Source organism: Octopus sinensis, linkage group LG28, assembly GCF_006345805.1.
Source record: "Octopus sinensis linkage group LG28, ASM634580v1, whole genome shotgun sequence".
NCBI lineage: Eukaryota > Metazoa > Mollusca > Cephalopoda > Octopoda > Octopodidae > Octopus > Octopus sinensis.
This window is the reverse complement of record NC_043024.1, coordinates 18,111,899-18,134,398: the sequence shown is the minus strand read 5'-3', so window position 1 is coordinate 18,134,398 and position 22,500 is coordinate 18,111,899. Positions and strand designations below refer to the sequence as shown.

At 37.9% G+C, this 22,500-nt stretch overlaps 1 protein-coding gene across 3 annotated transcripts in view; it reads right to left on the bottom strand.

Annotated features, from left to right (window-relative positions):
* LOC115225739 (synaptotagmin-7) overlaps positions 1 to 22,500 on the bottom strand; it is a 562,082-nt gene that overhangs the window by 117,769 nt on the left and 421,813 nt on the right. For all 3 annotated transcript variants that reach the window (XM_036514694.1, XM_036514695.1, XM_036514696.1), the window contains exon 3: positions 743 to 912. In XM_036514694.1, the coding sequence (XP_036370587.1) occupies positions 743 to 912 (170 nt within the window). The remainder of the gene's footprint in view (positions 1 to 742; positions 913 to 22,500) is intronic.

The following is a 22,500-nucleotide window of genomic DNA, read 5'->3' as shown; positions in this document are numbered from 1 at the left end:
TGGTCAAAGTATATTTAATACAAGACTTTGAAAATATGGTTCTTGAAGCTCCAAATGGTGCTCATGGCTTCTGATCTTAATGGATTGTCAGTTGATTGACCTTAACCAGTTGAGCATGTTCCTTGGTGGCCGACAATATAATACGTGCTTCTCTGATCATAAGCAGAAGAAGTGGAGGGGGGCATCATAGCCATGTGTTGAAAGGAATTCTTTGGGGTTTGAATATTTCACCTCTGGAAACATGGCTGTTTCGTTTGTCATCTTTAAAACAAAACTTATTCACAGAACTTTTAAACAATATGGGCTTCTTGATCTGAAGAAAATTCCAACTGGCCCCCATATGTAAGGTTATGTGCTGTTTATCTTGATATGAAACTACCATGTCACGCACACATGGTTGTGGTGCATGTGCCTGATGTACCTTTTTCGCATGGGTAGTCACGATGGGTATATTGGGGTTTGTATATTTGTACCTCAGGGTCACTTTGATGGCATGCGTTGCCTTCTCACTCAATAATAATAATAATTAACAATAGAGCTCATGCATAATCCCCATAAATTTCACAATATACACCCCCCCCGTAATAAAAAACAAAAACAACATTTTCCAAGCATCAATAAAAGAACGCCTTCCCTCTTCCTTGTTTTGTGGAAGTGTAAACCCAGCAGAAGTGGTTAAGTACTCCAGCATGGCCACAGCCTTATAGCAGAAGAAAGTAACAAACATTTCTTGTACACTTACCCTACTCTCTTTGCATGGTTCCAGAAACCGCCATGTGCTTTTTTTTTGTGTAAGATCCACCTCGTTCAAAGGAATGGTAATTTCTCCGATCGGGTCATCTCGGCTGAATCTGTCATAGTCAATCACTTGAAAATAAAGGGTCTTCTCTAGTAATTTGTGGTGTGGCCAGTCTGTGAAGTGTTGAGGGTTAAGGGTAGGATATAGAAAGAAAAGAAAAACAGAAATATACAGGGATTATTAGAGAAATACATAGAAACAAAATTATTTCGTAAACTTTTACCATATGAAGGCACAGATGCACACACACACACATGCAAGTGCACAGAGTTATATGCACATACACACACACACGTACATGCACAGCTGCACGTGCAAGAGCAATATATATATATATACAAACACATATACACATACATATATAAGGTACAGGTTTGGCTGTGTGGTAAGAAGCTTGCCTCCCAATCACATGGTTCTGGGTTCAGTCCCACTGCATGGCACCTTGGGCAAGTGTCTTCCACTATAGCCTTGGGTTAACCAAAGACTTACGAGTGGATTTGGTTGATGGAAACTGAAAGAAGCCCATCATGTGTGTGTGTGTGTGTGTGTGTGTCAGTGTTTGTCTCCGCCAACACTGTTTGACAACTGGTGCTGATGTGTTTATGCTCTTGTAACTTAGCAGTTTGGCAAAAGAGCCCAACAGAAAGCTTAAAAGGGTTGATTTGTTTGACTAAAACCCTTTAAGGTGATGCTCCAGCATGGCCACAGTCAAATGACTGAAACAAGCAAAAGAATAAAAGAATACACATCCATGCACACATACATACACCCACCCACATATAGGAGCCAACAAATTAGAGAGCATGCAGTCTCTTGGGATGCTAGAAAGAGCAACCAAATCAGCCACAAATGATATAGTCTATTCCCTTAAAAACAGGTTACTTTGGATAATGTACTCCTTGGTATATTATGACATTGTTTCTACAACAACTTATAAGTCGGTGACAGAGCTTCAATTTGGCTTTTTGATCAACTAGAAATAACTGCTGAATCTCCCTCTTCTGTCCTCTCCCTGTATTACATCCCATTCAGTGGAGGAATCTTGTCCTGTGTGTTTCTTGGTGACCTCACTAGTGTTGGCATCACAAAAAAACACACCTGATACTCACTGCAAAGAGGTTGGCATTAGGAAGGGCATCCAGCTGTAGAAACCATGCCAAAGCAGACCTGGCCAGTGCTGTTGCCACATGAAAAGCACCCAGGCCTTTCTGTAAGTGGTTGGCATTAGGGAGGGCATCCAGCTGTAGAAACCATGTCGAAGCAGGTATTAAAGCTTGATGATGCTCTGCAGCTCATTGGAACATGTCAAACCATCCAATCCATGCCCTCTATTAATGTGATCTAAATAAAAACCTCCCATAAAAATTTCATGTTAATTTGTTCCTTACAACACAGCTTAATTAACGACGAAATTATCTTCAGTTCTTTTACTACTTTTGAAATATATTAAGACAAAGTCAGAGTATTTTAAACTGAATATAATCCGGGACTGTCTCTACTCCTTTCAGACAGACTTTCTGTATTGAAGTGATGTAAATTTAACACATTCCATTAAAATTTCTTGTTAATTTATTTTCCAAACACCAGATTAATAACATGTATTTCAACAGAAATAGGGTAACAAAAGGGTTAACCCTTTTGTTCCCAGCCTTTCCTGAGACTGCCCTCACCCCTGGTTCTAGGATAGAAATGTCCTGCCTTAAAGTATTCTAAATTAAAACACTCCATTCAAAATTTCATTCTTTTTACTTGTTTCAGTCAAACAAATCGATCCCAGGGTTTATTCTTTGTTAGCCTAGTACTTATTCTATCAGTCTCTTTTGCTGAACCGCTAAGTTACAGGGTCATAAACATACCAGCATTGGTTGTCATGCGATGGGGTGATAAACACACACACACAAACACATACATATATACATACATATGTATATATATATATATAGGTGCAGGAGTGGGTGTGGTAAGTAGCTTGTGGTAAGTAACCACATGGTTCAAGGTTCAGTCTCACTGCGTGGCATCTTGGGCAAGTGACTTCTACTATAGCCTCGAGCTGACCAAAGCCTTGTGAGTGGATTTGGTAGACGGAAACTGAAAGAAGCCCATTGTATATATGTATGTAGGTGTGTGTATATGTTTGTGTGTCTGTGTTTGTCCCTCCAACATCGCTTGACAACCGATGGTGGTGTGTTTACTTCACCGTAACTTAGTGGTTTGGCAAAACAGGCCGATAGAATAAGTACTGGGGTTGATTTGCTCGACTAAAGGTGGTGCTCCAGCATGGCTGCAGTCAAAGGACTGAAACAAGTAAATACATGCATGAATGCATGCATGTATGCATACATACATACACACATACATACATACATATACGATGGGCTTCTTTCAGTTTCCGTCTACCAAATCGACTCACAAGGTTTTGGTCAGCCCGAGGCTGTAGCAGAAGATACTTGCCTAAGGTGCCATGCAGAGGGACTGAACCTGGAACCATGTAGTTGGTAACCAAGCTACTTACCACACAGCCACTCTTGCACCTATATTTCATGTTAATTTGTTTCCAACTTAATAATGAAAAAGTTATTTTAATAAATTTTTATATTAAAAAAAAAATTTATTGGAAATGAAAAGGCTGTGTATCTCAACAGAAATTTGGTATCAAAAGGTTGAATGTATGGAACAATGTGAAAGACATAATGAGTGTTATAATTTTAATAATTTTCACCATAGAATGAAATTGAAGACACAATAAAATCTTTCAGTTAAGTACCCGGGGTAAGTGTTTTCTTTTTTTCATTATAGCTATAGACCAATGAAAACTTTGTGAATAGATTTGGTAGATGGAAACTGAAAGAAACCTATTATATTGAGCATGCTTGTGTGTGCAAGTGTGTTACTCTCTCCTTGCCTTGACATCACAAGATAGTCCTAAGTGAGATTCAATGCCGTGCCAGTAGTAATCTCCATTTCTAATCTTCTGTGAAATTATGGCTAGCATTGGGAAAATATTACCTTGCTTGAAAAAGATGAGGGTTGGCAATAGGACGGGCACCCTGCCATAGAAAATCCATCTCAACAAATTATGTTTGATCCATATAAACATGGCAGAGTGGACATTAAATAATAATGATGATGACAATGGGAATATATATATATATATATATATATATATATATATATACCATGAAGTATATTTGCCACTTAAATGTAGCTAACGCCTAAGTGTGGATGCTACTGTAGCTTGTAGCCCCAGGAGGACACCTCCTCCAGCTGGCTATTGACACACTTTTGTGCCCTATCAATAATTGCAAAGGGAAGCCATCCTTCCCATCTTCAACCTATGATACACACGGACTCGAGTTTCTGAGTATTGACCCATCATCAGTGTGTGACAATCACCGGTTTCTCTTTATTATAGGCATGTAGCCTGAATATAAAAAGGACATTACAATTTACATACAAAACAATACAAAATTTGGGGTACATAAAACAAATAATGAATATGAAATGAGTTATGTGTAATGGGAAATGGAATGGCTTGCGAGTCCCTTAAGCTTGCAGTTTCATTTATACATTTTGCAACTGTTCCACTTATCCATTAGATATATGTTTGATAACATCCTCCATCCCAATCACGTTGGGCAGGCTATCATAGCGAACGTCTATTTTACTTACTTTAATCTTTCCTTTAAATGTCTCTGCCAATTTGTCTATTTTTTCTTTTTCTATTAACATCGCTCTAGCGCTTGGTTCGAACATGTCGTTTTCTAATTTCACTCATATCAGTCCTTTTGTTTTTGTTAATCTTTTTTTAATCTCCATATTTTTCATACAAAATTAACCTTCTTACATTCTCTCCCATAGGTCGTCCTGTTTGTTTTACATGATTTACTCTCTCCATCACCTTCCTCATCCATTCTTCGCATTTCTCTTTTCTGGTTTTACCTTCTTTACTTCCTGTCATTGTCTTCAGTTCCTGGGTTTGAATCTCTGTACTTTTTCCCCTTGCTGTTGTCTTTCTTCCTTCATTTTCTACTTTACTTTTCTTTGGGCTTTTTGGTGGTGACTCCACCCTTGTTCTCTTTCTTTCTGCCGTTTTTTTCTTCAACTTTTTCCACTTCTATTTTCTTGTTGGCCACACTCCACGTTCTATATACAATAATCTTTTTCCTCGCTTTTTCTGCGTCTTCCTCCGGCAGTGTGATCTGTAAGCAATCACCCTCCTTCTTGAAATTTTCGAAATATTTCTTCAAACCTTCCTTCTCAATTCTTTCAGCTGCAACATGTCGGCCGACAGGCTTTTGCTTGCTGCCTGGGCGTAACTTGTTTGCATACCCACAAAGGGTAGCTACAAAATAATTTTCAAAATTCAACTACAATAGTACTTTCAACAATAAAATTTCTAATAACAATTTCTGCAACTCACAATATCATAAACTCCAACTCCGCAAAAAACAACACTTCAACGACGCACGTGACAATCACCGGTTGTCAATGAAAAGTAGGTTCCCTTTGCAAATATATATCCTTTTTCCAGTCACGAAAAGTCACTGATATCATAAAAGTGTAAACAAGCAATAATAAATCTCTGAGTGAGGTATATATATATATATATATATATATTATATATATATATATTATATATATGAGAGATATTGGTATCCAAAAGACCCAAAATGGTAGGTAAGGCTATGTAAGTGCTATGGGAGGACTGTACTTAGACTCTTGGTTCTTCGCATTTATATATTAAATAAAGTGAGACAACAAAGCAAAGGCAGTGTGAAATTTCTAGGACATTTGTAAAGCTGTTTCTGGGATATTAGGGATATCCCTTCATCAGAAACGATACGAGAGAGTTAATTAGAGGGAAATAGCTGAGTTCAGTATAAGGAGTTACTTTGGAAAAGGATGGATATATGAAGTATAAAGGGAAATAAGAGAATAAAAATAAAAATATATGTAGGATGTTGCAGTTGCAGTTCCATTATCCAAGGAAAGTGCTGTGTAGAATGGGTAGAAATGCTTCTTGTCCATGGTATGTAGGTTCCGATAGAAGTTCATATTTTGTTATTACAAGTGGATAGTGTGGAGACATAAATTCCATGTGCTGTTCATTCAAAAGACCCCTTTGAACGACCATCTGAGGACCTTCTACACAATTCCCATTTATCAAACTTCACTGAGAAGACTTTGTTTTATTTGAGGTTAGGACAACAGACAACTTTCCCCAGAAGCTGTACAGTGAGTTTGAACCCCAAACTACATGACTGGAATACTTTTTACTCTCTCTTTTACTTGTTTCAGTCATTTGACTGTGGCTATGCTGGAGCACCGCCTTTAGTCGAACAAATCGATCCCAGGACTTATTCTTTGTAAGCCTAGTACTTATTCTATCAGTCTCTTTTGCCGAACCACTAAGTTACGGTGATGTAAACACACCAGCATCGGTTGTCAAGCGATGTTGGGGGGGGGGACAAACACACACACACAAACACACACACACACATATATATATATATACGTACATACATACATACATACATATGTATATATATATATATATATATATATATATATGTATATATAAATTAATAGTTATCGCCATACTTATATGGCAGTCTTATAAATATAAGACTAAAGCTGTCGCTGATTAGCTCCAAGAGGCCACTGCCTCAAGCTAGCTATATGACACACAACCTGCGTCCATTATAAACCTTCAAACAGGGGAGGTCAGCCGCTTCATCCTGCCAGTCAGACAGCTGCAGACATGTTTCAGGGTATTTACCCTTTATCAATGCAGCGTAGTCAGACCCAGCAGGTGTCGCTACTGACTGTCCCCGTTCGAAGAATCTATTTACCTAGTTTCAGTGGAATACATCCACTTGTTTTCAATAATAGAAATATTAAAATTATATATACACATATATATGTCAGGCTTCTTTCAGTTTCTGTCTGCCAAATCCACTCACAAGGCTTTGGTCGGCCGGAAGCTATAGTAGAAGACACTTGCGCAAGGTGCTACGCAGTGGGACTGAACCTGGAACCATGTGGTTGGTAAGCGACTTACTTACCACACAGCCACTCCTATACCTAGTGAACTTCTTACACCATGCCACCAATCTCAACAATGGTAATCCATCACCCTTAATAACAAAAATGCTGACGAGGCTAATAAACAATCATTTTCGTAATTGTCATTAAAATAATTATAATTATGATGATGATGATAATGGGGAAGATGATGATAAAATGACAGAAACAGTTTTAGTTTTAATAATAAAACAGCTGGAAGTGACACACAAATAAATTACATCCACACAGGAGATAAAATGGATTAAATTTCCGCATGGAAAATTGAAATGTGGAAAATAAAGTTTAGTACTTGAATTCATAACGATTTGGTTTAAAGAGAGAAAAAAACTAAAAAATCCCTGATTTCCCAGAGATTGGAAGCTGATGGAGTTGTGGTGTTAGGAGTGATTTGCAGTATTTAAAGTTTGTTGTTGGGGTTTCAAATTCTAAATACATTTAATTTAACTTCTTTCCTTTTTATGTTATAGGAGCAGGCATGGCTGTGTGGTAAGAAACTTGCTTCCCAACCACATGGTTCTGGGTTCAGTCCCACTGCATGCACCTTGGGCAAGTGTCTGCTACTATTGTTTCAGGCCTTGCGAGTGGATTTCAGATGGAACAGAAGAAAGCTTGTCGATAAATTAAGTACCAGTTGTGTACTGGTTTGATCTAATTGACCAGCCCTTCCCCCAAAGTTTTGGGCCTTGTGTCTAGTGTAGAAAAGAATATTATTATGATGCTAAGGTGGCGAGTTGGTAGAATTGTCTACTGCAACATTCTGAGTTCAAATTCCACCGAGGCTGACTTTGCCTTTCATCCTTTTGGGGTTGATTAAATAAGTACCAGCTATGCACTGGGTTCGATATAATCGACTTAATCCGTTTATCTGTCCTTGTTTGTCCCCTCTGTGTGTAGCTCCTTGTGGGCAGTAAAGAAATAAGAATCGTTAGCACGCCAGGCAGAATGCTTAGCAGTATTTCGGCTGTCTTTACGTTCTGAGTTCAAATTCCACTGAGGTTGACTTTGCCTTTCATCCTTTTGGGGTCAATAAATTAAGTACCGGCTGCATACCAGGGTCGATCTAATCAACTGGCCCCTTCCCCCATAATTTCAGGCCTTGTGTCTAGAGCAGAATATTACTGCAACACTACACTATACACCATTTCTACAATAGTGGAGGCACATGGCTTAGTGGTTAGGGTGTTAAGATTTATGATCTTAAGATTGCAGTTTCAACCCCTGGACCGGGTGACATGTGTTCTTGAGCAAAACACTTCTCTTCACATTGCTTCAGTCCACTCAGCTGTACATGAGTACACCCTGCGATTACTTATCCTGCGTCCTGTCCAGGTGGGGAACATTTACTCTTTTACTCTTTTTCTTGTTTCAGTCCTTTGACTGTTGCCATCTGGAGCACCGTCTTTAGTCGAGAAAATTTACCCCAGGACTTATTCTTTGTAAGCCTAGTACTTATTCTATTGGTCTCTTTTTGCCGAACCGCTAAGTTACAGGAGACGTAAACATACCAGCATCAGTTGTCAAGCGATGTTGGGGGAACAAACACAGACACACGAACATATACACACACATACACACACACATATACATACATACATACATATATATATATATATATATATATGTGTGTGTGTGTGTGTGTGTGTATATATACAGGTGAGCTGGCAGAAACGTTAGCACACCGGGCGAAATGCGTAGCTGTATTTTGTTTGTTCTTACATTCTGAGTTCAAATACCGCCGAGGTCGACTTTGCCTTTCATCTATTTGGGGTCGATAAATTAAGTATCAGTTACGCACTGGGGCCGATGTAATCAACTTAATCCCTTTGTTTGTCCTTGTTTGTCCCTTCTGTGTTTAGCCCCTTGTGGGTAGTAAAGAAATATATATATATATATACGACGGGCTTCTTTCAGTTTCCATCTACCAAATCCACTCACAAGGCTTTGGTCGGCCCAAGGCTATAGTAGAAGACACTTGTTGGGGGACAAACACAGACACACAAACATAGACATATATATATATAGATATCATTGGAACAATGGTTATAAACAGTTGTTACACATCACATAGCATTAAAACATAAAAATTGTAAAATCTAACATTATTTAGGAAAAATGGTAAAATATAATAAATATGTTTGTTTGGCAAATGTCATTGCATTTACAAGAGACTAAATAAATAAATAAATGAATAAATAAATGAATTTATATTTAGTAAAATATTGTAAATTATAATTCTGTATATGACATGGCATTCTGGAAAATAAATGCTATTTACAAAAAGGAGGAGAAAAAGGAAAAGAAAAAGGAAATTAATAATTGTAATTATTGTTAGAAAATTTGTCAGAAAGTGAGGAAACTGAAGAAAGGAGAAATAGAAAGAACTCAGGGAGCACAAACCTCTGCCAAGGCAACACCAACGTCCTCTCAAAGATTAGCCAGAGATGATTCTTAAAATGAGAAAATCTGAAATAAACCTGGCTGCACTCACAAACAAGAATACTAAAAATGTACCCGACTGCTCTCAAAAATTAAGTAAAAAACAAGAAAAATAATCCAGAATCCTTTTCCAGTATCAGATCAATCCCAAAATCTAATCAGTTTGTGCCAGTCATGAGGCCAAACATCTCTGATAGTTTCATCCGAATCCATGCAGCAGTTCTTGAGATATCTTGTCCACGGACAAACAAACAAACACAACTAAAAACAATACCTCTGTCTTTGCTAAGGCGGAGGTAATAACAAAGGGAAAATAAGAGAAAGAAGAAAGGGAATTGTAAATTTTTCACTAAATAATATTGTGGAATTATTGTGGGTTTATATTGTTGTTATGTTGTTTGTGTGTGTGTCTGTGTATGTGTGTGTTTGTACATGTGTATATTTGTAGTTGTTACAGTGTGTGTGTGTGTGTCTGTGTGAGCATGTCTTACATTTTCTTTCTTCCTTCTTACCTTCCTCATTTTCTTTCTACATCTCCCTCTCTTTTCCTCTCTCTCTCTCTTTCCTTCTTTATCAATCTATCTATCTCTCTCCCTTGTCATTTTTCTTTCTCATTTCTAGTTTTGTCCTTTTGTAAGATCCCCCCTCCCCCGCCATCCCCATCACCTGGCAACCAACTTAAAAACCAAACTGAAGCAACAGCAAATCAGTAAATAAACAACACTAATGAAAGCATGTTGAGTCAGTGTTGACTTAGAGAGAGAGAGAGAAAGAGAGAGAGAGATGAGAAGCGGGGGTTTCCAAGAGGAAGAAAAATGACTAAGGAGGAGGGGAAGAAATGGAAGGAGAAATGAGAGGAAGAAACAGAAGGAAGATATGGATGAAAAGAAAAACTGGAGATGAAGAAGAAGAGAAGGATGAGGAAGAACAGAGAAGGAGGAGGGGGAGGAGGAACAAGAAGTAGATGAAAGAAGAAAAAAGAAGAATGAGTTGGAGGGAAAGAAGGGGAAGAACAAGAAGGATGAGGAGGAGGGGAAGAACAGGTAGAAAAAAGAGAAGCAGGAGGAGGTGGAGAAGATGAAGGAGGAGGAAGAGAAGAACAAGAAGCTTATTCTTCAGGAGAAGAAAAGAAGAGAAGGAAAAGAAAGGAAAGAACAAGAAGAATGAAGAGGAGAAAAAGGCAGTGGTAGAAAAGAAGAGGAGGAGGAAGAAGAGAAGGAAAAGAATAAGAATAAGGGTCTTAAACTTTGGCACAAGGCCAGCAAGTTTGGAGAGGTAGAGAGAGTAAATTGATTACATCGAGCCCAGTACACAACTGGTACTCATTTCATTGACTGTGAAAGGATGAAAGATAAAGTCGGCCTTAGCAGTATTTTAACTCAGAACATAGAGACAAACGAGACACCACTAAGAATTTTGCCTGACGTGCTAACGATTCTGCCAGTTTGCCACCTTTAAGAATATGAATAATAATAATAATAATGATCCCTTCTACAATAAACACAAGGCTTGGATTTTTGTGAGGAAGGGGACAATCAATCACATCGACTCCAGCACATGACAGGTACTTAATTTATCAACCCCAAAAGGATGAAAGGGATGAAAGTCAACTTTGGCAGAATTTGAACCCAGAACGTAAAGACAGAAGAAATACTGCTAAGCATTTTGACTGGCGTGCTAATGATTCTGCCAGCTTGTCATCTTGTTTGTTGTTAACACAACATTTCGCCTGATATACCCTCCAGCCTTCTTCAGGTGTCTTGGGGAAATTTTGAACCTGGGTTCTCATTCCTAAGGTATTTTTCGATGTTATCATTATTATTATTATTATTCGGGCATATAGCGTAATGGTTAAGAGTGCAGGCTACTAACTCCAAGAATCCGAGTTCAATTTCAGGCAGTGACCTGAATAATAATAATAATAATAATAATAAAAGCCCTGATGCAGTACACAGTGGCTCTCATGGCTTCTGATCTTAACTGATTGGAAGTGTTATCATGTACATTGTTTTGTCTTGGTATAAAAGATGGGCTACAGCAAATATTCTGCTCAATACCACAGATTTGCTTGTCAGTTGTTTGACCTTAACCAGTTGCCCATGTCCCTTAGTGGCTGATGATATATGCATCTCTGACCGCAAGTAGAAGTAGTGGGGGGAGCATCATAGCCGTATGTTGAGAGGAATTCTTTGGGGTTTGGATAATTCACCTTTAGAAACATGGGTGGTTCATTCAACATCTTTAAACAATCCTTATACAGGGACCTTTTGAGCGGGATGGGTTACTCGAGCTGAAAAAAATTCTGAGCCCCACCTGCAAGGTCATGCTCTGTTTATCTTGATATATCACCATGTCGCGCACATATGGTTGTAATGCATGTGCTTGGTGTACCCTTCTCAGATGGTTAGTCATGATGGGTATACTGGGATTTGTATATTTTACCCCAGTGTCACTTTGATGGCATGCACTGCTCTCTCACTCAATAATAATAATAATAATAATAATAATAATACTATTAATAATAATAATAATCATAATAATAATAATAATAATAATAAAAACAACATCGAAAAATACCTTAAGGAATGAGAACCCAGGTTTGAAATTTCCCCAAGACACTTACTCATGATGCCACACAGTGGGATTGAACCCAGAAACATGTGGTTGGGAAACAAGCTTCTTACCATACAGCCATGGTTTGATAAACTTCCTAATATTATTTAAAGTAGGGACTACACATGTCCAACAGGGAATCTACTGACTCTTGTGTAACTGAGAGACAAGATGGATGGTGTTCAATATCTGTACTTAACAATAATGGGAATAAGTGATGTGAGTGGTTCGGGGTAGAGAGGGGTGGAGAGAAAAATGATGTAGAGAGGGTGTGTGTATGTGTGTGTGGGTGAATGAGAGTAGATGAGGCAAGGAAGGGTTTGTGAGAGGGAGATAGCTAGATCAATTTAGGAAGTAATGCTGAGAGAGAGAGAGAGAGAGAGGGAGGAACAGAGGAGAGAGAAAGAATGAAAGAGACAGACAGAAACAATTCTTAAAGCTCATTAAGAGTTATTGAAATGTCAAAGGTCAGAGAGAGAAAAAGAGAGAGGAAGAGAGAGAGACGTGGGTGGAGGGAGAGGCAATAGTATAAAATGGTGGTTCATGATAAGAGGTATTTTGAAAGTTAATTAAACGTTCTTAACCCAACTCTCGTCAGCACCAATGAGTCTACTTCTTCATTTTGACATTTCACAATTACCATGTCTTGAGAATCGGACTCTTTTACAACTTGTTGTCCATTCTCTTCAGTAAATTCTATGATCTCACACTCTGTCTGTCTGTCTGATTTTGAACCAAACCAATCATGTTTTTTTACTATTTTTCTTTATAATCAAAACAAGCTTCTTTTTGGCTCTTTGGTCTTTATTGTTTTATAATATAGTGGACTGAACTGCCCACCCCAGTGTGTAGATGTGAACCAAAGGGCTTACTCCAGTGTGTAGATTTGGACCAAACAGTCCACTCTAGTGTGTAGATGTGGATCAAACTGTCCACTCCAATGTGTAGATGTGGATCAAACTGTCCACTCCAATGTATAGATGTGGATCAAACTGTCCACTCCAATGTGTAGATGTGGATCAAACTGTCCACTCCAATGTGTAGATGTGGATCAACCTGTCCACTGTAGTGTGTAGATGTGGATCAAACTGTCCACTCCAATGTATAGATGTGGATCAAACTGTCCACTCCAATGTGTAGATGTGGATCAAACAGTCCACTCCAATGTGTAGATGTGGATCAAACAGTCCACTCCAATGTGTAGATGTGGATCAAACTGTCCACTCCAATGTGTAGATGTGGATCAAACTGTCCACTCCAATGTGTAGATGTGGATCAAACAGTCCACTCCAATGTGTAAATGTGGATCAAACTGTCCACTCCAATGTGTAGATTTGGATCAACCTGTCCACTGTAGCGTATAGATGTGGATCAAACAGTCCACTCCAATGTGTAGATGTGGATCAAACTGTCCACTCCAGTGTGTAGATCAAACTGTCCACTCCAATGTGTAGATTTGGATCACACTAACCAATCCACTGAATAGATGTAAACCAACCTGTCCACTCCAGTGAGTAGATGTGGACCAAAGTGTCCACTCTAATATGTAGTGGCTGTTGTTTAATCTCCAGAGCAGCCATGGTTCAGTAGACCTGTAATGAAAAGTGTTCCAGATTCCACTTATGGCCATCCCATATAATCTTTCACATATTGTGAGCTTGATCTTCCAGGTTGACCATAGAGGCCACAGTATCTAAGCTGTCATTAACTAATATGTACAGTGGGGCCTACAACCAATGTAGAGAAATGAGATGCAGAGGCTTTCATCCAGCCTTTGTTGGCAATGATTGAATATTAAGGAAAATGTCAATAACATCCAATAGCTATTTTTGTTTTCATGATGGCAAATAGGGGGGATTGGGTTCTTTGATGGGGGTTGACTGATCAAATGACCATATGTAGGTTCCCTCGGTTTCTCACACATGGAATTGTTTCTTGGAGAATTTTTAATGAAGAGCAGTAGCCTTGATTTCTTGTAAATGCTCCAAGACCTATTTCTTTACTACCCACAAGGGGCTAACTTATAAATGCTCCAAGACCGGTGAGAATGATGTTTGTGGGTCAGTAAGTTGTGGGTACATGGGTGGGAGATGGAATTACTGGGGATTGAAGCTGCGTGAAGGCAGAAGGATTAGGAAAATTGGTCCATGTGTGTAGGGGTCTGGGTGTTGGTGTTGGGTGGACTTAAATAACTGCGAGCACAGGGCTCTCTCTGGGATAGGTCACCGGTCTTTCACTGAGCTAAACTCCCCAGCTGCTGCATGAAGAGTAGTACTTTGCTTAAGGGCTTAATATGTTGTTTGCTTGTTCTGGGAATTGAAACCATATGTTAATGACCACGTGTTCAGCACTTCAACCACCAAGCCATATAACTTATAAAATATGTAAAACATATTTTATGTGGAACACACACACACACACACATGTACACATGTGCACACAAGTGCATACATACACCCAATTTCCAAAATATGCCCCACACACCTGGCCTGGAAATTAGACTCAGGGATCAGTAGCATCAACTCTACCTTCCCCCTCAAATTTGAGAATTTCTGTCTCCAAATGTGGTTGAATCATCAGAGCATCAGGGAAAAATGTCCTGTGATATTTCTACTGGTTCATTGGGTTCTGAGTTCGAACTCTGCTGAGGCCAACTTTGTCTTTCATCCTTCTAGTATGGTGGGAGTGGGGAAGAGGGGCATTGATGGTACTAATAAACCCCTCCCCTTAAAAACCCCTGAAAGCATTGTTCCTAAATTAGAAACAATTATTTTCGTATTTTATGTCCTGAGAAAATAATGCAAAAAGAGTAATAAACTTAAAAAACAACCCACATCACCATCATCATCATCACCCCCACCATCACTACTACCACTACCACCACTACCACTACTGGTATCATCACAACCACCACTGCAGACACCAACTCCAAAACTACCACCACCATATATAATACCAGTACATCAACATTGCCATAACTTCTTCACCACCACCGCTGCCGCCATCACCACCACTACTACCACCACCACCACCACCACCACCACCACCACCACTGCTGATGCTACACCCATCACCAGGGCCACTATTACCACCTCACTATCACATCGCTAGTCACCACAGCCACCAGCACCAGCACCAGCACCACCACTGCTGCACTTGTAAAAAAAACTTGGCAGAACCGGTCAAAAAAAAGTAAACCCACTCCCAAAACAAACCAAATCCACCCGCTTCTGCCTATCACAAATCTATAAAAAGACATCAACACCCACCCAAACAATATCTGCGAGATGATGGTCCTCCAGCACGATATCTAACTTTAATGTTGCTCTCCTCTACACCTCCTCTTCCTACTTCCACTCATTAACAGCCTCTCTCACACATCAACCTCCTCTTCACTTGCTGAACATTTTCCTTTTGCTATAGTTATATTGAGATTTTTATTAGTTTCATTGGGGCCCCGACTGTGCAGCTTCCCTCCTCCATCTCTCCACATTTCTTTCTTATCATCGGTCACTTCATCTGGTTTCATTTTTGTTCTTTTATTTTTTCTATTGCCTCAACATCTTTTTTTTGAAAGTATTTTTACTTTATTTCTATTTTACAATTTTGTAATTTTGTAATTATTTAAAAAATTTTTGCTTGTTTTTTGTTTTACTTCATGAACATGTGTGTATATGTATATATGTGTATGTATATATATATGTGTGTGTGGGTGGGTATTCTTTTACTTGTTTCAGTCATTTGAATGTGGCCATGCTGGAGCACTGCCTTTAGTTGCAAAAAAAAAAAATTAACCCCAGTACTTATTCTTTGTAAGCCTAGTACTTATTCTATCAGTCTCTTTTGCTGAACTTCTAAGTTATGGGGATGTAAATACACTGACATCAGTTGTCAAGCGATGTTGGTGGGGGACAAACATAGACACACACAAACACATACATATAATATATATATGTGTATATATATGATAGGCTTCTTTCAGTTTCCGTTTACCAAATCCTCTGACAAGGCTTTGGTTGAACTATAGTAGAAGACACTTGCCAAGATGCCATGCAGTGGGACTGAACCTGGAACCATGTGGTGGGAAGGAAGCTTCTTACTACCCAGCCAAGCCTGCACCTATATATATCTTTTTATTTTATTTTTATCTCTTATTTGTTTTAGTTATTTGATTGTGGCCATGCTGGGGCACCACCTTGAGGAATTTTAGTTCAAATGAATTCGCCCACCCCCCGTACTTATCAGTTTATAAAGACTTGTCCATATTTTAATCAACTCTTTTGCCAAACTGCTAAGTTACAGGGACACAAAGAGACCAAAACTGGTTGTCAAACAATGGTGGGGAACAAACACAAACACACACATATATATGACAGGCTTCTTTCAGTTTCCATCAACCAAATCCACTCACAAGGCTTTGGTCAGTCTGAGGCTATAATAAAAAAACACTTGCCAAGGTGCCACACAGTGGGACTGAACCTGAAACCATGTGGTTGGGGAGCAAGCTTCTTACTACACAGCTGTGTCTGTATATATACATATATATTAGTCTAGTTTCCAAAATTTTTGGGCTGATGGGGATACATAATCGAAGCAGGTACCAATATACGCTTCTACCAATTGATAATGGTGGTTAACATACACATATATACATATATACGATGGGCTTCTTTCAGTTTCTATCAAATCCACTCACAAGGTTTTGGTTAGCCCGAGGTTATAGTAGAAGACACACACACACACATACATAATGCCATCTTCTTCTTTGTTAATTGATTAAATTAAAAGTATACCAGCTAAAACGACAAGTTTCTCCTTGTTATTTACATCCATTTTCTTCTTGTATATATATATATATATATATATACATATATATTGTTGCTATTATGCAAACATGTCTTAAGTCCAAAACGCTGCTTTTTCAGAAAACATAAAAATAATTTCACCCTTCCATTTCTTTTTACATTAGCAACAGATACAGCTTAACAGTAATACTTTGTTGGGGGCATAAAATTGTAACTCCATGCCTGTATGATATTTTCAGGCAGAAATATTCTTGCAAAGCTGTTGTATGTGGGACTTACTATACTTTTGAAAAATGCTAAGTCATTGTACTACACTTTGACAATTTTTCATAACTTGGCATCTGAAGCAGCTGGAGATACGATAGTTTGACCAAAAGAACTGGCTATCGCAAACAAAATTGAATATTGAAAAAAATGCATTTAGCCAAATTTGGACGTGTGCCAGTTTAACATAATAGCAATGATATTTATATGAATATATACATATATATAAATAAGTATGTATATATCATTGCTGTTATTCAAAAGTGTCATAGGTCCAAAATATTACTTTTCCAGAAAATGATAAAATAGTTTCACCATTCCATAGCAAAACTGTTGTACTACACATTGACAATACTTGATATCTTGGCATCTAAAGAAGCTGGATATACAATAGTTTAACCAAAAGAAGCGGTTATTGCATGCAAAACTAAACATTCAAAAGGACGCATCTGGCCAAATTTGGACATACGACACTTTGACATAATAGCAACAATATATATATATATATATACATATATCCAAAAATGTCCTTACTAGCTAAAAGCAATCTAAGGGCAGAGTCTCCCGTTCCCCTTTTTGGCCCACATGGACTGGTTTAAGGGTGATAATCCATCCTCTTGGATTCCTTATTCTCTGTTTACGTACTAAATAACTAACCATAACGGATTTCTACTTTTGTTTGAAGAACTACATGTTCTTAACCATTAGAATCTGATGAGTCATACATTGGGCTAAGTCCTTCATGACCGGATGTATTCTGCATATATATATATATATATATAGACGAAGGTGTATGTACGCTATATTTTATATATAAAAAATACAAAAATGGGACAAGAAAACACAAAACATCCAGACAGTTAGATGAAACAAAAAGGGACAACAAAATATCCTGACAAACGATACAAGGAAAGCAAGGACGGATCATTCTGAGTTTTCTATTCTCAGTCAAGTTCCAGAATATCTTTGCAATTTTGGCTGGTTATACTCAAGATTGCTCCAATCTGGCCAGCCCCAAGGAAAGAATAAGCTAAGAGCATTACATTCCTTGGAAGAAAGCAGAGTATGTACAATGTATAAAAGGACGAAAAAAAACCCCAGAGAAATGTTACACAGATACAAATAACAGGACATAACAACAGATGTCTTTCGACTAAGGACAAATTAAATTAAGCTGGCGTGTGTGGAAGCAAAGCCTTATGGCAGGGACATAAGATTTAACAAGCACCGGAAGGAATATAGATGTTGCACGGACAGTAGTCCAACATACACATAGATACACACAGAGTATATGTATATATTATGAGGTTTTGCACAGTTACTGTCTGCTAAAGAATTACTGAGAAGACACTGGTCAGCCTGGAGCAGTGGTAGAAATCAAACCAAATAGTGGTATTTTGAAATTATTTAATACATATGTTTCGGGTGTGTGTAGCATATAGTAAGAAATGCATCCATTACGTAATATCTTCATCAGTTAAAATATTTCAAAATGTATAAATATATATATATGTGTGTGTGTGCGTAAATACATATGCATGTATATATGCATACATATATAGGTGTGTGTATGTATACATATATATTTGCCTATGCATGTGTGTGTATATATGTATATATGTATGAATGTACATGCACAGACATCTATGTGTGTAAGTATGCAGGGTTATAGATGTATATGGAGATACATGTACTCAAACTCTTTCACAGATACCCACACATATAGATATATAAAACGTGTTTGTATATGTGTATACATATACACATCCATACATACACACACACATACATTCATACATACATGCACACATACATACACTCATACATACACTCATACAAACATAGTACATACATACATATATGCATACATATAGTCATACATACATATATATATACTCATATAAATGTTGTTTAAAGATAGAACTTCAAAACATACACACTTACATCCACATTCACTCACATTTCTATCTCCAAAACAACAATGGCAAATTGCGATAAAGATAATAATAGTATTTGCTAAAGAAATTCTCTTTTGATACGATACAAATTTTATTACCATTATTATTGTTGTTGTTATTATTATCATTATGGTGATGATGATGTTGATAATGGTGTGGTGCTGTCGGGAATTATGGTTGGGATATTTAATTTACACACACACACACACACATGTGCACAATTACACACATGCTTATATATATATATATATACACACATATATATTATATACATATACATACATATGTACATACATGCGTATGTTGGTTATTGTCAGTGTATAACCCTCCTTATATACAAATATGTATACATGTGTATATACATACATATACATGTGTGTGTGTATGTGTGTGTTTATACATATATATACACACACACATATATGTGAGTGTATATAAATATATATATATATATATGTACATACACACACATTTACATATACACACCTACACACATAAAAACATGTATACTTACACACACAACCAGAGGCTTCCATAGATAAGTTCTTTTTTATTAGAGACAGACATGAAATCTGTTTTTTAAAAATTGACTGAAAACACGATTCATCAAATGATATCAAATATAAAATACAAGACAAGTATGTGTGTGTGTGAGTGAATGAGTGGGCGGGAGTGTTGTGTGTGTGTGTGTGAGTCAGTGTTTGTGTTTGTTTCAGTGTGTGCGTATATGAGTGTATGTGTGTGTGTATGCATGTGAGCGAATGAATGAGTGTGTGTGTGTCGGTGTGTATGCATGTGCATGAGTGTGTGGGAGTGTGTGTGTGTGAGTGAATGAGTGTGTAGGAGTGGTTGTTTGAGTGTGTGTGTGTGTGTGCCAGTGTTTGTGTTTGTTTCAGTGTATGTGTGTGTGCATGTATGAGTGTATGGGAGTGTTTGCTTGAGTGTGTGTGCATATGTATGTGTGCGTTTATTAGAGTGCGTATGTGCCAGTGTGTGTGTGTGTGTGTGTGTGAGTGTGCATGTGTTATATTTGAAGAAAACAGAGAAAGAGAGCCACCTTGACGGTTTTTCACATCAAAATGCTGACTTTTTATGCCTGGTTCTCATTTTATCAATCTCTCTTTACCACACAACTCAGTCATAAGGAGATACACTCACACACATACATATGCACAATTGTGCATATGATAATGATGATGATGATGATGATGATGGTAGAGGTGATGATGGTGATGATGCTGAAAATCATGATAATGATGATGATGATGATGGTGGTTATGATGGTAATGCTGATGCCAATGACGAAAATGATGATGGTGGTGGTAGGTGATGATGATGATAACGATGATGATGATGATATACATACAGGGTGCGAGGCATATTTGTGGATACTTAATTATCAGCATATTACTCTCTTCAAACTAATTAAAAGGGTTTTTTCGTCTCTAGCAGATCCCCCTATGACAATATAAAATGTTAACACAAGGAACAAAAAAAATAAAACATGCAATCATCGTTGCCATATGAGTGGAACCCAGCAATTAAGAAACTGCCAACTCCCTAAAAACAGCAAGATATTCTATATACAATGCTCAGATGGAACTGGAAACCTCTAGCACGAATGTTTGGCTGTGTGGTTTAGTCCCATTCCTTGACACCTTGGGCAAGTGTCTTCTGCTATAGCCTCGGGCCGACCAAAGCCTTGTGAGTGGATTTGGTAGACGGAAACTGAAAGAAGCCCATCATATATATATGTATAAATATATATCTCTTTTACTTGTTTCAGTCACTTGACTGTAGCCATGCTGGAGCATTGCCTTTAGTCGAGCAAATCAATCCCAGGACTTATTCTTTGTAACCCTAGTACTTATTCTATCGGTATCTTTTGCTGAACCACTAAGTTACGGGGACGTAAACATACCAGCATCGGTTGTCAAGCGATATTGGGGGATAAACACAGACACACAAACATACACACACACACACACGCATATATACACACGATGGGCTTCTTTCAGTTTCCATCTACTAAATCCACTCATAAGGCTTTGGTCGGCCCAAAGCTTTAGTAGAAGACACAAGCCCAAGGTGTCACCCAGTGGGACTGAACCTGGAACCACGTGGTTCCTAAGCAAGCTACTTACCACACAGCCACTCCTACGCCTATATATGTATGTATGTATATATATATATATATATATATATAATATATATATATATATATTTATATATATATATATATATATATAAGAAATGGAGAAATACATCTAAATCAAATATCAATTACCAGATAATACTCAATCACATACTTTATTAAACCACCACATAAGAGACTGTAGGGTTAAATATAAAAAGCAGAACAAATCAGTGCACATAAAAGTGTACATAAAAGGGTAATGTTGTATAATAATTAGAATATATATAAAAAAGAATATAAATACAAGTAAATATAAATATAAGTATAAATTGGATCTTACAGCCGTTTCGGCCATGTCGATAATTATGTCTCATTTTACCAATATTAGCCCTTTATGGTTGGTCAAAATATAGATATAAATGAGACATTAATAAAAATATCACAAGGCCACAGTAATTATATATGTATATGTGTATTTATGTATGTGTGTGTGGAGGCGCAATGGCCCAGTGGTTAGGGCAGGGGACTCGCGGTCTTAGAATCACGGTTTTGATTCCCAGACCGGGCGTTGTGAGTGTTTATTGAGTGAAAACACCTAAAGCTCTACGAGGCTCCAGAAGGGGGTAGTGGTGAACTCTGCTGTATTCTTTCACCACAGCTTTCTCTCACTCTTTCTTCCTGTTTCTGTTGTACCTGTATTTCAAAGCGCCAGCCTTGTCACACTCTGTGTCATGCTGAATCTCCCTGAGAACTATGTTAAGGTTACACGTGTCTGTGGAGTGCTCAGCCACTTGCACATTAATTTCACGAGCAGGCTGTTCCATTGATCAGATCAACTGGAACTTGTGTTGTCGTAACCGACGGAGTGCCACATATATATGTATGTATGTATGTATATATTGATGTGTGTGTGTCTTTGTGTCAATGCTTGTGCCACCACCATTGCTTGACAGCCAGTGCTGGTGTATTTGTGTCTCTGTAACATAGTGGTTTGGCAAATGAGACTGATAGAGTAAGTATTAGGCTTACAAAGAATAAGTCTGGGGTTTGATTTCTTTGACTAAAACCCTTTTAGGCAGTGCTCCAGCACAGCCACTGTCTGATGACTGAAACAAGTAGAAAAATAAAGCATTTGGATCCTAAAAAGATATTCTTTTCTACTCTTGGCACAAGGCCTGAAATTTTGGGGGAGGGGGCCAGTCGATTAGATTGACTTCAGTATGCAACTGGTACTTAATTTATTGACCCTGAAAGGATGAAAGGCACAATCGACCTTGGCGGAATTTGAAATCAGAACATATCACAGATGACCCAATAGGTTTAAAACATTATTGATGATAATCTTGAAAAGTACATTATTTACATTCAACGGATATTTGTCCTCATCTTGTTTGTGTTAAC